General features: G+C 41.0%; 1 protein-coding gene across 3 annotated transcripts in view; it reads right to left on the minus strand.

Moving 5' to 3' along the window:
• The window catches only part of LOC109997830 (ephrin type-A receptor 7-like), a 173,439-nt gene that overhangs the window by 45,031 nt on the left and 110,349 nt on the right, over nucleotides 1–18,059 (minus strand). For all 3 annotated transcript variants that reach the window (XM_029280889.2, XM_065947839.1, XM_065947840.1), the window contains exon 5: nucleotides 15,297–15,626. In XM_029280889.2, the coding sequence (XP_029136722.2) occupies nucleotides 15,297–15,626 (330 nt within the window). The remainder of the gene's footprint in view (nucleotides 1–15,296; nucleotides 15,627–18,059) is intronic.

Here is an 18,059-nt window from a genome sequence, read left to right on the forward strand (position 1 = left end):
GAGAGGGGGCGTGGCCAGACACAGCTCATTTGCATTTAAAGGTACAAACACAGAAACAGCCTGTTCTGAGCAGGGCTGAAATAGAGGGGTTTATAGGCATGATCAAATACAGGATCAGAGTGGATTTAGAACAAAAAAATTCACACACATGTTTTAGGGAGCTCTGAGACTTATTTAAACTTGTTAAAAAGGAGGATAATGTGGCCTTTAAACCAGAATGTGTTTAATGTTATGTAAAAAAAAGGGAGTCAGGATGAGTCAGGACCTAAACAACCTCAAAAGATGCCATTTAGTAAGTACAAACACTGATTGAAGCTTTAAGTTATTCTTTTTTTTATGTCAAGTACATTGAATGTAACATAAATGATAGGGTAGCTTCAGGCGGTAAACAAAGAAAAATGCTAATGCACAGAATACAGGAATGTAAATAAACACTCACAGATAAATGATTCTTAATGATAAATGACTCTGTGAAGGCATTCATTAGAAAGTTTAGAGGAAGCAAACTGCAGCCAGGCTCGTTAGAAAGTAAAGCAATTACTCCCACAGCATTAAAGAAATTGAGAAAGAGAGAAAAAAAAAAGAACAAACACAGGTGGTAAAATGATGGTTCAAAAGAAAAGGGACACAGACTTTCAAAGCGTTTGCCTTCCAAACAGAAAGAGGAACTGAGTGTAACACTCCAGACCAGGAACACAATGTCAACCCGCTCCACCATCTACTCCTGCAGCTACGCTTTCCTTCTTTCTGTTCTGAATTATGCATATGCCTCCAGACTCCACATCACACAGCTCAATCTGACACATAAAACACAGGTGTGCACGGTGTCTCTATGAATACACAATCACATACAAGCTCCAGAAGGTTTGAAAAATATATATAGAAAGTTATACAAAGGTTAAGCTGTATTTCCACCTCTGCAGCTGAACTGAAGAGGGCTATAACATCTGACACAGTGGCAATGTGCAAACTGTCCGAACTCAACAAATTCTGAACACACAGGATATTATTGTGATTTAAGTGTGTGGTAAAATCGCAGGTTCGTCACTGTTTGACCTCTCACACTTGAAGCTAGGACTCTGAAGACGGCCAGGTCAATCCTGGCTGACTGCAGTGATCCTTTGTCCAAGTTGCTTCTGATTGGCCGCAGATTCAGCCTGCCAGCATACAGGACAAAGAAACAAAGAATTAATTTGTCCCTGCTGTCCTTTTCTTTTTAAACAACTAACTGTGTTGCTTTTTCATCTGTTTTTTTTTACATATTGAATTTATTGTCCATTGTCCAGTCTTTCAAAAAGACTACAGGTCTCATTTTTACCAAGTTTAGTTAATATGTTAAACAACAATGAGCTATTTGTTGCTCTTTTTGCACTTGAATTGCACATTTGCACACCTCCACTTTGCACTTTAATAACTTGAATTTCCATTCTGGTGTGGGCTGACTGATTGTATTGTGTTGTTTTTATTTGGTTTTATATTTTGCTGTGTTCTGATTTTTATTTTTATTTTTTTTTCGTTTTGGTTTATGTTTTATGGTGATGTTGTCCTTATGTTTCTTGTCTTCTGTGTGCTCCTGTTGCAATGCAAATTTCCCCTTGTGGGACAATAATGAATAATAATAATAAATAATAAAAAATCGGAATCGGAATTGGACTTTTACTTTTTAGTGTCCTTATGTTGTATGCTAATTGTTAGCTGGATGTTTGTATGTTTTTACTGCTGAGTGTGAGACATATTGCCCTCTCACAGGGATAATAAAGACAACCTTGAACCTGAAATATGTACATTAACACTATGTTTGATGTTTCACTATGTTTCATTTTCAAGTGGTAGGGACATTTCCCAAGGTCTGCAGAGGTCTGTGCTGAATTACTTTTTTTAAAAATTAAAAGGAATTGGGAAGTCAGAAAAGGATATGGAACAAGGGTTTTATGTTGAGAACAGGACATACAAGAATGTTGTGCTGAGCATTAAATGCTAACACCGATCCGGAGAAAAAACGGAAGTTGACAAACTGCCATCACTGCGGTGACCTCTTCCTACAACATTAGCGCATTTTAATGCAAGCTGTCCGGAGAAGTGAAAAAAAAAACCCCTCTTTCTGTGTGTTTTATTAATTGTAAAACTATTCGGGTTCGGGAAGAACTTGTGCAGTTCTCGGCTGCTCCAACAACAGCGGCAAATTTCAAGTTTGGAAAAAAAAACGAGTGCTCAGAACACAAACATTTACTTCACGAAGAGTGTCCCTGCTTGAGACCGTATGGTTTACATAGATTCCCCGGGCGGTCGGAAGACGTAGCTGTGCGCCAGCAGTGGATCAAGAATATCAACAGAAATGAATTTTGTTCCCAATGGAAACAGCACGGTAGGTTTTCGTTTACACTGGGGAATCTTCTTATCTGACACTGACTATTTTGCAACTGCCTAGCATAGTTAAACGAGTAGCGCTGTCTCGCAAGGTAACGGCTAGGCTAACGTTAGCATTACTGTGGGCTGCGATGTTCGCTCGACTACGTTGAATTACTGTGAAATATGTCAGCGTCTACAAACCGTCCGCTGGAATCGGTCTATAAGACCCAACAGAAAATACTGCGCATCTAGGATTCAACACACCCAAGCAACGAGCATGGCAGAAAATGGTGGGTAGTGTTGGGTTTGGCGCCGTTTATGTAAGGAGGAGGAAAACAATGCCGACTGCCATCTGAAATGTCTTCAGCACTCGCACATGTGCAAACACACAAGAATACACAATGATTTTCACAAGTAATAGAGAAGAAGTGATGGCCTTGTGGGCAATAAGCCTCTCAGCTCTGCTGCTGAAGTACGCAGCAGACGTTTCCAGAGCCTCATCATACAGCGGACCCACTGACAGACACTCATCACCAAGATACAAGACTTCTGATAAGATCCAGTATGAAAGCCTCTCTGTACACATACCAATCCCTGACACAGATAATGGTCTATAGACTTCAAAAGGGACACAATGATGAGAGCCGCAAGATGAACTATAATAGAGGGAGTTTGGTGTGAAATGGCCAAAAGGCTGCACACAGCTGCTCCTCTCTGTGATTAAACTTACATATACAGTACAGACTGTGAGTACAAACCACAGCCGGCTGCCATTTAAGCTTTTTATAGATTCTCACTCTGCTTATAAGGTCTCATTTTAGCAGAATCTGAAGTGTGGGTACGTTTCTCCACCCCTGAGACAAACGGAAAAGTACTCTTCCTTTTCATGTTACTTGAACTAGTATGATGTTTAAAATATGTGGGAACTGAAAATCTAGTTTAGTAAGCTGCAAACGGCAAACCTGTCCCACAAGTGCATTTTCAGATTCTTTTTGGTGAAATGAAAATATGAATATTCTCCTTATTCTCTTTTTTGACTGACTGTATTTTAACACCTAATTCAGTCATTATGATACTCCAAAAAAATCAGAACACAAAATCGATTTCTAGGTCAGAAGCTTGAGGTTCAGTCAGCTATGTTATCATGATACCGTATGGTACCATAATGTAACATACTATATCGTAATGTAACCAAAAATCGAGGCTTAGGGGAGCACCACCTAGGTTATTTCTTTTGTGGGTTTTTTTTGTTTTCTTTCTCCTTTGACTCTTCTTCTTTTCTTTTAATTGACTTTTATTCTTTCATTTTATATAACTAGTTTGTTTGTTTGCCCTTCCTAAAGATGTTAAATATCGTAGAGAAAGGGAAGAAAACCTTGATGGAGGGAAAAATATATGAATTTATGTAACACAGATCCAAGCTTACCTCAGTTTTACTTCAAGCTACTTTAAAGGCTTTATATGTGATTTTTTGATCCAGCAGATGTCGCCCTTGAGCACCAGCATGAAACCAAAACAACTCGCGCTGCATTGTTGTGTTAGCATGCTAATGCTAGCGATCTTTATTATGCTGGTATCTTCACACTGCATGTAAATTTACCTGAAATGAGCGTGATCTAGAAACACAGTTAAGCAGTGAGTACAGTATGTTATTCTTCTTTTCTCTAGTCCCTCAATTAAACAACTTTTATACACGAGGGGAGGTTTGTGGTTTGTGGTTTGTAAACAAACTGAAGATAGGACTCTGAAAACTCTGAAAACATCACAGACAGTGGGACTCGGGTGTTACACCCATTGTAGACAGTCAGGACTCACAGAGTTATTTTCAGAGGATATACTTGATTTCTATTATATTTAAGTGTGAAAAATCACATAGAAAGCCTTTAAACAAACTGTAATACATGTTTCTGTATTGTAAGTGTTTTTTTTTAGAATTTCCACATCACTGGGGGGACACAACCTTTTTGAAACTACACCACTTGAAATGTAAAATATTGTCATCTTTATGTTGAATATAAAATATGTGTATTGTATGTTAAGACATGATGACAATAAAAAGTAATAAAAGTGAAGGCTTGAAGGCATGTTTCTTTGCTAACCACGAGGACCTTTGAGTTCCTAGTCAGACTTGGTTCTTGCGTCCCAATCATGCACACACTGGCGGTGATGTGACAGCTGTATGCTCAGGTCTCCATGGCAGGTAGATCTATGAAAAGACTTTGGCAGAAAATGGCAGCCATGGCTGTAGGCTGCTGCATCTCTGTGCACCGAGGCAGCTGAGGTACAACTGGCATCTCTGTGTCGTTATCAAAGGAGACAGGCAGAGGAGCTGATCTCCCCAGAGGCCACGGCGAGAGCACGGCTCAACATTTTGGACTCATTCTAACTTTTTTTTTTTTTTACTTCCTCACCGTCTCCCTATCTCCATCTCATCTTTGTTCTCAGGGGAATCCGTTGTCCCCAGCAGGCCTGTTGGTGCCTCCGCTGAGATGACATCCATCTTGTCAGGAGGGGGGGGGGTTTCATTCTTCTACTTCTCACATGTGCAACTTTACACGCTCCCATGTGCCCCACGCATATTAAAGAGTGATAGTGTTTGTAATGAAGAGATGAGATAAGCTACAAGTCGTATGCTGGGATGATTGAGAGAGCCGTATCTGTCAGGCGTGTTCGTGTTCAAAGGGTTAATGGGGAAGAAGATTGAGTTCCCAGGCGGGCGCAGCACCACCGGCTTCCACCTGAGGGTTAAACGCATGGTGTGACGATTTGTGACTGACAACAGGGGAGTGGGAACATTATGTTTCTTTTGGCGCTGCTGTCCCGTGGGCTGGTTCTACACTTACCGCCACGAGCATTTCTGTCGGGGGCCCAAATCCCAGTGGATTGTGGGTTTGCATGCATATATTTCTATAATGAAATTACCAAAGTTTCCCCACGGACGAGTAGCTGCTTGAGTTATTTTCAAGTACGTACCATCACATTATTTGTACTGAAGTTGTTTTCTATGATGCTTAACTCGACGGACACCTGACGATCGTAAGCCAGAATTCAATGCTGCTAACTTTCAGCTTAAGTTACGTTTCCACAGCAGGACCTTTCCTCGAGAACTAAGAACTTTAGTTCTCTCAGCTGGGACCAGAGCCTGAGTAAAGTCCTCGAGGACTTCAGGAGGAGAAGAAAACAATATGTAGATTCCGCCGCCAGAGGGCTTTAAAAAAGGTGACGTCAAGGCTGGCGGGGAATCATGGGAGTTCTCTCTGCTACTCTGGTTTTTCCACGGCAACAATAAAGATTCTGTCTGTCATGGTGGCCGCCGCGACAAGACGTGTCCTGTTTCTACTATAAAACTGCAGATTTCTCTTGCTTTGATAACTCTTAGAAATATCTGAGGTAATGTAAGTAGGCTATACTCAACAAAAAAAGACATATAACATTTTTATTTAAGGCTGATATTTTAATGTAAAGATTGTCATAAATTCTACATATTGCATGTTTAATGCTTTAGGGAGTACGCTTACAGCAATGAACATTTCTGATTGGTTGAATATGCAGCATTAAAGAAAAAAAGAGAAACAAGTGTTTTGACCCTTTGGTTTTGTTGCTGGGTTACAGGCTATAGTGGTGTAAAGGCATATGAAGCTTATTGCAGGCGAAATTACATGTCTATTGTTACTATAGCAACAATAAAAACGCAGTCCACATATTCTTTGGCCAAATCACATTGGTTCTTGTTTCTCTGATTTATGTTGTGAGTGCCACCGTGAGGAGTCACATGAAGCAGCGTTGTGGTGAGTCAAACTAGCTGAGAGATCTAGTTAGAAGTAGGTATCTTTCCAAGGTCACTGTTACAATAATTATATAACAGAGTGACGATAACGCTATTATGGACGTTCCAATATGGGACTAATCTCCTAGTCAGTTACATTTTACCCAATTATTCTGATCTGCACCAAACAACCAAATAGCAAAAACATAGCAAGCTGCAAGAAAAAGGTACAATTTGTTGTAGAAATAATTTTTATCAGAGGTTTGGAAAAAACATCCAAACAAATGTGGATGTTTTTCTGTCAGAGAGGGATTATGTAAGGAAGACACCTGGACGGGGCTCATTTCCATCTAAACTGCAGGATTATATGCTGCAGGAGCTTGATCCTCCAAGGTTTTTCGAGCATGTGTGTGAGTATGTTTTTAGCGTAGAGGAGAGTCTCAGTGATGGATTGATTAAAAGTGTCAGTCAGTAGGTGGGTGGGCAGAACACAACAGTGAGCGAACAAGAAGGGAGGAAAAAAGAGTCTCTCGCTGTGTGATATATTCTAAATAGCCTGATCTACAGAATCCAGCTGTGAAAAAAACCCCACCGGGTTCTGAAGTTAAGCTGAAAATAAACTGGTGAAACATTTCTACACAATCAAAGAAAGATCACAAACGGGTGTTAATCATCTTTGTGTGGTAAGTGAAGAGCGCCATATAGAGAAAAAGAAAAAAAACACCTTTTACCTTTTGGCTAAAGCTTTAGAGTGCTTACAAAATCTGTCAAATCTGGCAACCCACACTACCATCAGGGGAGAGAGCGACTAGGAGCCGACTTACTTAAACTGCTCTTGACAGCTGCACACTGACTGATTCTGAACACTCTTCAGGCCCAGTGTGCTGCAGCCTCGAGGCAGAGACATGGTTTGATCAGGACACGTCCGTCAAGCCAAGCAACGTCCGCCCGGAGCCTCCAACAAATAAAAACACAGAACACATGCAGACGCACAAAAACACACATACACGTCGAGTGAAGCTGACCCAAGCCTCCTGCAGGTGATTGGATAAGAAGGTGAGGAAACAGTATCTGCTCTGACAGGCTTGCAAGTAAAAGAATATGCATGCAGACACGTTCACGTCTCTAGTCTATATTATTTACAGCTAACTTAGTAAAAACTTCATCAAGTCAACTCCATTATAATCTGAGAAAGGAGGCGATCAATCCTATGTATTACACTCTTTATTTAGAGAATGTAGTGCTTGAGGAAGCATTGAGAACATGAATTTAAAGGGATAGTTCAGATTATTTTAAATTGTGCCGCTGCATGTTTTTAGAAGCAGACAAAGATGCAAACCTTTGTCCCTGTATCTTAGTTTGCATCAAAAGATGTATGCTACATTTTTTTTAAAAGCCCCTCTAAACAAAGACTTTAAGAGGTTTTCTTTGGCACCATTTTTTTTTTTTACACTATATATCTTTCATATTCCTGCATATTTATTGTGTTTCATATGTAAAAACAGAAATGTTAACAAATACTGTGATCGAAATAATGCAGCTTTTTATTTTACAGATTGTTGTTCTCAGATTGTTTTATACGACGGAGGATTAGGGACACGTTAATTTTTATTTTTTATTTTTTATTTCAAGATTAAAGTCATAAATTTACGAGAACCTTTATAAGAAGATGCTCCATGTTTGTCATTTGAGAACAGGATGCTGCTGCTCTTCTGATATAGACTAAAATAACGACTTTATTCTTTTATTCTTTAAAGACTTTAAGAGTTCTACTTCCATCATTTTCGCGCAGGCTGGTCTCGAACTCGTTAATTTACGAGATTAAAGTCGTAAATTTACAAGAATAAACTCGTAAATTTACGACTTTAATCTTGTAAATGTACGATTTTAATCTCAAAATTTCTTCTTTTTTTTTTTTTAACGTGGCCCTAATCCTCCGTCATAGTTTTAAGCATTTTCTCATAAAAAAAGAGTTCAGGGTTGTGTTTTTTTTTTTTTTTTAATTGTCAATAATCAGAGGGCTCGGATGCTCCTCATGTCTGGGACAATGTGAAGAGGATAGCAGAGATGAGCACAGAGAGAAGTCGGGGTTAAAAAATGGCCGTCTAATGTGGTCAAAACTTGAATGGAAGTTGTGTGGGAGCATCACAGTTTTATGAAAAATATACACCTGCATGTTTAGAAATACTGTAAAAGGCATACGGGCTGACAGAGATCTGTAAACGTGTGTGCGTCGTTGGTCTGATGAGCTGAACTGTCTGTCAGCCACCCCACTGCTGTATCAGAGCACGCTGTCATTCAGAGAGACAAGCTGCATCCCCTGCACAACTTCCTCTCTCAGCAGGACGCCGTCAAACCTCTGCTCCCCCTCCAGCAACAAAACCCACAAAAAAAAACAAAAGATGGGACGCACACACCAAACACAAAACCCAGATCCCTCTCAACAGCAGAGGCATGGTAAAGACCTCAAAAGGAATCAGACGGGGAGAATGACAGGGGATAGATGATTTTGAAGTTTGAACTTTCTAGCCTCTGAGAGTTTGTGTTTTCACCTGTTTCTCTCCCCCCTCCTGAGAGTATTTTTGGCACACACACACACACACACACACACACACACACACACACACACACACACACACACACACACACACACACACAAATGTGCATCAAAGACAGCCCTGCAGCTTTGTTTAATACTCTGATTATGGAGGATAACATTTTTCCCCTCCAAGCTTTGTTTATGTTCCTGTAATTGAACGCCACAATTCCCAGAACAACAAAAAAAAGCAGCCTGTAAAAAATCCACATACAGGAGCATACACACTAAAATAAGACCCTCAGAGTGCCTCTTCATAGACTCCAATTATAAGCCAAGAGGTAGGCAATTAAAATTCCCATCACACGCTGAAAGAGAGTCTTAAGTGGCTGGGCTATAGTCCTGAAAAGTAGCTTGATGACTCTATTCATTTGGTGCCTGCTGAAGCCTCACCTTCCCATCACTTCTAATTAAGGAGGCAAAGAAGGATCCAAACGCCTCCATAGGGGAGGAGGGAGGAGGAGGGGGGGGGGTGTGACAGTAGAGAGCAACTGGAAAGTAAGTGACACAAAGAAAAAGAGGAGGAGGAGAAAGTATGGGAAGAAGAAAAAAAAGAATAAGATATGACCTGACTTTTTTTTTTTTCATGTCAGGATGAGGTGGAAGTGCGACGCCGAATTAATTCATGCTCAACTTATAAATATTCAAACAGTCAAATAGAGTGTGTGTACTCAGGGAACAGAGTGCTGGTGGCGCAGTGGTTAGTGTGCACACCCCATGTATGGAGGCTTTGGTCCTCCAAGCGAGCGGCCCAGGTTCAAATCCCACCTGATTTCCAACTCTATCCACTGTCCTATCTCTCCATTAAAAGGCACCAAAAGCCCCAAAATAAAAAAAATTAAAAAAGGAACCAGAGTTCTTAAAACAACCAGAGTCAGAGGAGGTTAAATTGTCTTCTTCTCATTCTTCCCATCATCTCTTAAATATCCATAACTCACTTTGCATCCATTCAGTGCGTTTTCTGTCTAATAACTACCCTGACTTTAGTTATCTTAAAAGGTACATTTAGCCGTACGTAACCATAGCAACATATTAAATGTAGGTTTTGTTGACGAGAGTGGAGTAATAACAGAGCGTTTTCAAACTGTGCTTAACATCCAGAAGTAAAAAAAAAAATCGGAGAACTTCCTCCAGCACTGATACCCGGATCCTGCTGCATCCTGCTTCCTTTTGACTTTAATCAGCGCAGGAAGCAGAAGGCGGTACAATCTGCTTCTCTTTAACTTTACCGTTCTCATCCTCCTGTATTCCTTACACAATATTTCCTTCTGCTGCTTCTCGGCTCACATTTTCCTCGCCCTCTCTTGTCTTTGACTCTTCATGTTCCTCTACGATTCATCTCCAGACCTCTTCTCCTGACTTTCATCCACCCACAACAACATGCAAATGTTCTCCTCATGCAGATACTTTTTTTTTTTAAACTACACTAACATGGAAAAGTTTCTACTGTATGCAAACACTTTTTATACTGTGTACTTTTGTTTTGCTCTTCCACAGCCTGTGACTCCTTCTCCCCCTGAACTCAGAAGACATTCTGCTCACAATGCTACACCCCTCACGCCTTCCACTTCTGTATTCATTCCTCTACCCTCTCCACCTTTTATGCGTCCATCTCTCTGGCCCGTGCAGCTCTGCGGGGACCGACCATCTAAAGCCCGACCAGTAATCCTCTCAGGATATTGAAATGCCAATCCTTCCTCCTCCCTGACCCTCCACCTCCACCCCATCTTTACATCCCTCCCTTCCTTTCTGCCTCAGCTAAAGCGCTTTGGATGTACCACTGGGGGGGGGGGGGGGGGAGACATTCACCCCGAGTGTGTTTTGATCTCACACACACACATACACACAAAACATACATACATGGAACCACGCAGAGGCAAGATGTCATTATCCTTTCTTGCACACACACAAATCAAGCATGAAGTGATGCAAGGAGCGTATAGCATGCCAGCATGGTTAAGTGCACATGTGGAAATATGCGCACACACACACACACACACACACACACATATATATGCATCCCTAATCCACAGCTGGATAAGGGGGCCCCATGAGCCCAGGGCAAAACTGATCCCCCATTTACCGAGCCCATGCCCCATCTCCTCACGCAACTCCCCTCACATTTCTCTCTCTTTCTGTCTTTTTATCCATCCTCCCATCCTTGACACACCATGCAGAACTCCCTCCCGCCCTTCGCCTTAGCGGCCTGGAGTATTCTGATAAAAACCCCAAATCTGTCTGGGAGAAATGCACTCCTCCACTGTACATGTGGAAGTTTGAGGAAATGCTTCTGAAATATTCCATTAAATTTGGTTTTAATAGGGGAGGGGGGTTTTGGTGTCACTCGATTTAAAATGCTGCTTCAGACTCTTTTCACCCATAAGGAAAGAAAATCTGAGTGCATGCGTGGATTTAAATCGACCCCCCCGTGTGTGTGTGTGTGTGTGCATCTGTGTGGTTTTGGCCGTAATATAGCACCCACTAGCACCTTCCCCTCCCACAACTAAGACCGTGCCCTTAAATCCTCAGGCTTTCTCACCTCTCACCGCCAGCTGCCCGCTAAAACCACACCACCCGCAGGTAACAGGCTTACAGTGCCCAGAAAAAAACAAACTAGTCGAGTGAAAGAAGATGTTGAAAGAGTTGTAGAGGGGACGAAAGAAAAGAGATGCGGTGGAAACGGGGGCAGCACCGATTATGTCAGAAAGAGAAGATAGCGAAGAGAATGGTTGTGGATGGAAAGGGAAAAGGAGAGAGAGGAGAGAGAGAGAGAGAGAGAGAGAGAGAGAGAGAGAAATTACCAGCTAAGAATAGTGAGTTTATGGGGAGAGCAGAAAAAGGGATAAGATGGGGGGAAATGAGGGAGGAAATGGAGGGTAAAAAAAGCAGCGATCGGGACACAGAGGGGAGGAGGATCTAAAAAAAAAAAAGTCTATAAGTAATAAAGAGATGATGAGGTGGCAAGAGAGACAGGGGGAGTGTGTGTGTGTGCGCGCAGGTATGTGTTAGCTTTATTCCAAATCCCTGCTGCAGATCTAATAAAGGTCAGTGAGTTTTGATGGTGAACAGTCTCGGTGTGGAGGTGAACACACATGTACAGACAGAAGGTTGAGGTCCGTGCAGGGATGGTTGTTTTTTTGCTACCTGACCTGGCTGCAAAGGATTCATGACCATTACCAGCTGCTCCTACTGACGATCTATACATCACTACACAACGCACAGAGTCCTGATGGATTTAGTCAAAGGTAATAGATGCCAAAGTGGAAAAAAAGGTGAAGGTCTGTCCTTGTTTCTCTGATGGTTTTAGACGTCTCCCATGGCAACGAATGCAGCGATGTAGAGTCGAAGTAGTGTTAATGATTTTGCATCAAATACGGATTAATGTCATTGTGTTTACGAGCATTCACTGCTTTTACATTAATGATTAAAAGCTGATGAAACTGTATCAGCCTATTCAAAACGGCCGATAGGCTGACTAAAGATTGGCCCTACAACCCAGCAGGCAGCAGTAACATGTGTCTAAACTCAAGTGTTTAATCTATCTCAAGTTTATATGTGATTTTTTTTTGATCCAGCAGATGGAGCAAACCAAAACAACTCGCGCTGCATTGTTGTGTTAGCATGCTAATGCTAGTGATCTTTATTATGCTCGTATCTTCACACTGCATGTAAATTTACCTGAAATGAGCGTGATCTAGAAACACAGTTAAGCAGTGAGTACAGTATGTTATTCTTCTTTTCTCTAGTCCCTCAATTAAACAACTTTTATACGTGAGGGGAGGAGTCAGCCGGCCGTCCTGGCGATGTAAACAAAGTGAAGATAGGACTCTGAAAACTCTGAAAACATCACAGACAGTGGGACTCGGGTGTTACACCCATTGTAGACAGTCATGACTCACAGAGTTATTTTCAGAGGATATACTTGATTTCTATATTTAAGAGTGAAAAATCGCATAGAAAGACTTTAAAGAGGAACACATGTCTGATATGGTTGAGCAGGTTCCAAATCCCATTTTCAGCCCTCTAACCCGAGTGCACACAGCATTCAAACAGCTCTACTCCCTCTTGATCCTAAGGGAGAGTTGTCCATCGAGGACACCTGGCAGCAGCCGGGGTTCAGGTGATCTTAAGTTGGTCAGCTGTTGATCTGAACCACGCTCTGCTGGTCACGTGGAGAACGCACCGGTCTTTGAACAAAAGCTGACATGACTTTGGTGAAGCCAGGAGAGCTAAGCCAAGGCACATTTCAAAATCAAATACCATTTTTTAAAGTGCTGTCTCCCTGCCTCTTTCTTGATATCTCTCTGCCTCACACACACACACACACACACACACACACACACACACAAACATGCACGCACAAGCAGACAGCATTGAACACCACACACCAAATGTCAGTCTAAATCCCTCCTGACACACAAAGTCCTCCAAAACCCCAGCAAACACACTCCCTTAACCCCTTGTCCAATCCCTCTGGATGACACGGTTAGCGGGACAACTCACACCCTAATACCCCATAATAACCTCAAATCAATGCCATGGCAACTGCTGACAAGACAGACAGACAGGAAAGGGGAGATAAAAGGAAGAGAGGTTGAAAGAACTGTGTGGACGGGGAAAAATAATCACTAAGGTTTGTCCTTTTCTAACATAGTATACCTAACCTTTTTTATTTTTTTAGCTAGCAAGCTTAGGATAGCTAAGATGTAGCATGTTAGCAGTGTGGGCTTTAGCAGACATAGATTTCAACTGATCTCAGATGAGCCTGGGGTGAGTTCACAGACGGATCATATTTTCATGTCTTCAATTTAAACAAAAACCCAAGAGCTTCAAGATTGCTAAGTTTTAGCATGTTAGGCATATTAGCATCAGTAGACATTTTGATGTTTTCAGATGATGTGGGATGACTTAAGAGGGGGGAAACTAAATATTAAAGGATACAGAGTGTCTGTGGGATACAGATTGCTGATGCATGCCACGCCCATAAAGCTTTTCCTTTAGCCTTACACTCACCCCGTGTGGTCCAGATGTTGCACTTACGTAACATTTACAGTTGATCTACAGCAAAAAAATCTGGGCCAATGAGAATCACACACATTCATTATAAATACCCTCAACACCAATCTACTTACAGCCATCATCCTTTTTTACAACCAGAGGCAGAATCTTAGCCATGAAGCACACACCACAGATATATGAAAATGACTAGTGCATCTTTTTATTAAAGCTCCTGTTTCCTAAAACTGAGAGGGTCTTCTCTATCACCATGTATCATTTATATATAATCTGTGCTAAGTTTTGCTGCCATCTCAGCACTCTGATTTGACAAACAACTCTCCATTCATTATTCAGCACATTTCTCTGTACTCATTTTTAATTAGCTGCAAAAAAACACACTCTGCCATCCTAACTTTCTCTGTGTCTCTCCATCACCTGCTTCCCTGATCAACACATTATACCCTCTCTCCTCTTATGAAACAAACATATGCAGAGTAGGTATGACCAGTAAATGTATATATATGCTTTTTTTTTGGAATTCAAGCCATAATGTATTCTTCTGCATTTCCTTTTCAAATGTTTTTCCTTTATATTCTTACACTTGAGCTCCTCCATGTAGTGCTATGCTATAGTGCTGGCTGACGAGGCTACTTGGCAAAGTGCTTTTTTAAGCCTCCAGCTAAAGACTTCTGCTGATTGAAATGAGATCACCTCCACTGACAATGAGATTTGCTCCGACTGCAGTGACATGCACACTCTCAGTAAGGGGACAGTCTGTGTTGCTTTTACCATAAACATAAATACAGAATAAGCTACAGTCGATACTGTGCATGTGGTTGTATGCATGTTGTATTAAATTACAAACCTATCCAAAGGTGGCTCTGTGCTAGAGATTGTACATACATCTATTAATGAAATGAAAGCACCTGCAAGATTGCACACATATATGCGTGTGTATGTAGATACTTTGTTGTAGAGTGTGATTAGCTATATGCTGCAGAATGGACAGCTGCCTCCCCTAACTCTGTAAGAACTGAATGTACCATTATAAAACAAAGCTTTACTCGTCAGAGAGTCTACTTTATATTTGATTGCATGATTATATGTTAGGCTGCATGGTAGTAAACTGGTTAGAAAAGATTACATCCCATTGGAATCAGACCCACATGTAAAGATAATCTTTTTACTTTAGCCAGAATTTAAACTCTAACAATCAATCTAAAATCATCTATACAACTTCCAACTTATTTAACTGCCAATTCAGTTGAGTAAGTCTACTATGAGTAATACCAACTGAAAAACACAGCAATTTATCTTTAGTCGGCATGTAATGCAGTACAAATTGAACAAAGCTTTTAAGAGACTTCAAGGGATGCAGCTCTGCTTTGTCTAGTTTGAAAACATTTTGCTACGTCTCTTTTTCAAGAAATGCTGAGCGACCTCATTCTTGCTAAGATGTTTTTCATTTCCCGACAGCGTCAACTTGCACTGTAATTTAAAAATTTAGAAGCACTTTTCTTTTTCAAGCGGTCATGTGTAAATTTGTGACATGGTTATTTAAAACCAAAAAATCAAGCCGGGACTCACCAGGCAGGCTTGTTGACACGTTGACCTGGGTGTAGAACCTCTTGTTGGGCAGCAGCTCTGACACTCCATTTAAGGCTTCAACAGTAAATGTGTAGTTTGTGTTGGGAAGAAGATTGACCACAGTCACTGTTCTTTCCGTCAAGCCAACCTGCTGAGGAACAAAACCAACACTGGCCCCGCACGGCTCGCACTGCCTCGCGACGCATCTACGGCACCCCACACTGTAGGTCAGATCGGCTCTGCCCCCTGTGTCGGATGGTGCGGCCCACTCCAAGATCAGGGTGGACTGCTTGAGGGTGTAGACCAGGTCTTTAGGCGGGGAGGGTGGCCCTAGAGAGACAAGAGAAGGAAAAAAGTAAGAAATATGATTTTAAGGTCCAACTGCTGCACAAAAAATCCCTCTCAAAGACATCCCTACTTTTGTAGATCTTAGTTATTGGATTTCATTCTAGAAATATGAAGCAATATGCTGATGACACCAGACTATAAATATGAAATTGGACATTTCAGGAAAATAGAGCTGTCCTTGATAAACAAAAGCAATAACATGTTAAGCTCCAACATTGCTACCTGAATGGCTTAAACCTCTTGTTGATGAGGTCTCAGTCTGAGAAAAATGATATTTGACATACTGTATGTCCTCATGACTGATAGACTAAGTGCGTTCAGTATTACCATGACACTGACACAATAATCCTTTTTTATCCAGGATTTGGTGTGAACAAATGACCGTTTTTGATGGGAACCACTTGACCTTAATGGGAGAGGGAAATAGAAAATGTGATGCACCAGCACAAGCAGTACTATTACGATTTGACGGTGGGAGTAAAAAAAAAAACAATGTACTGAATTGAGATGATACAGACTGACAGAAACCACAATGGGATTAAGGCCTGGTCTGTCTTCACATCCGTGTGCATGAGCATGGATAACAAGTTATTTTCATTATAAACTGATGTCAACAATGCTGCATACATCAAATCCTCCGCTTACTGTCAGTAAATAAAGGTGAGTTGCCTCGGAGAATGCTTTTAGCTACCCTGAAACATGATTCTGATTTGACCTGAGTGTTGTGATGTGCCAGACTCATCACAGTCTGAACTACAAACTGCACAACTGTGCATATATAATCAGTGAGGCTAAAGATAGGACAATCATGCACCCATGATTTAGTTGTAGGTCTCAGAGCCAATAAGTCTGTAATAAACGCACACACAGCCGTGCTATGAACTGGGTTTTGCATGTAATTAAAAGCCCTGGAAAGGTATTTAAATCAACCAGAAAGTATGACAGAAAAGTGTTTAAAGGGCAGTAAAATGTCAGGCTACAGGACTGTAACTCATTAGTTGGTCAGTGTCCTGACTGACCTGTGAGTTTTCCCACATGGTCCTTTCACATGGGGGCTGAATACAGTTTTTTATATTAAAGTTGATGCATTTTATATGTTTCTCTCACTCATATGAGTATGCATGTGCTGTGTAATAAATAAGTGAAGGTGTGTTGCTCAGTGTGTTGCTGTGTAGCAAATCACACACCACAGCTGCGTCCTGCTCCAAGACACACGTGGAGCAGAGAGTTACATAAGCCCAGACATCATTCAGTTTGTGAACACATACACACATCTGATGAAGACACAGCTGGGCCTTTTATTCAAATCTTTCCCTTCTTTTTCAGCCTGGTGCCCTTTTTGCAAAGTTGTAGTTAAAGAGTCTGCGTTTATTTATTTAAGTGATTTTAAAGTAAGGCTAAGCTGACATTTTCTAGAAATGAAAACTGGAAGCCTCAATGTTTAGCAATTTAGCAGAAACAAGGTAACAAACAGCTAAACTAAGCTGGATAACACTTTCCAACCTTATAAGCCAAAGCTTACTTATTAGCTGTTATTGATCCTGCCTGAAGCATTCATAGAGATCAAATGAATTGTTATGATAATACACAATGTGTATTCCCATTACTCTAGCATAGTGAGCATATTTTAGCTAGGTAGCCTTCAGGTATGAAATTTGGTAGTATGTTTGCTCGCATAGTAGGCTATTGGCCTAGCTAGCATATTATAGCTCATGAGTTAAGCTAGGTAGCCTTCAGGAGTAAAATTTGACTGTAATAGCCTATGTTTGATAGCATAGTAAAGATAGCAAATTCTAGCCCGTGAGTTTAGCCAGGTAACCTTCAGGAAAGAATTGTAGGTAATATGCTAGCATAGTAAAATAGCAAATGTGAGTTAAGCTAGGTAGCTTTTAATTGCCTGTATCTTCTACCTTAATGGCCAGAAGTCCTCAATATTGAAAAAGACATGTTTCATTTGTGTGCTTCAGTGTAGAAAAGTTTAATTACAGCGATTTACCTGTAGCCTAAAGTTAAAGATATGCTGAAGCACATACAAGCCTGCATTCTTAAACTTTAGACTATTTTCATAAACGTTAACAATGCAAATGAAAAGTTCATGTTAGTCTTTTTCCTTATGTCAAATGTAAATCATTATGCCACTTGAAGTCGAGGACTCCCACCGTTTTAAAAATCCATTTGCAGAGACGGTTCTTCGAACATCGTGCAGTACTTAGTTATTAGGCTACAATCATTTCCAATGCAGTCGTCTCAGCAGTAGTTCCACAATGGCAAAACTAAATGCATGAAATATTTGTGCCCCCACTTAGACATTTCCCTTTTACTGTCACAAAGTTTTACCCTGCCTCTTCACTGCCCCCAGGAAATATTTAACACTGTGCTGTAATGGGAAATCTGTAAACAAGGATGCTGATTCGT

Source organism: Labrus bergylta, chromosome 19 (genome assembly GCF_963930695.1).
Source record: "Labrus bergylta chromosome 19, fLabBer1.1, whole genome shotgun sequence".
NCBI lineage: Eukaryota > Metazoa > Chordata > Actinopteri > Labriformes > Labridae > Labrus > Labrus bergylta.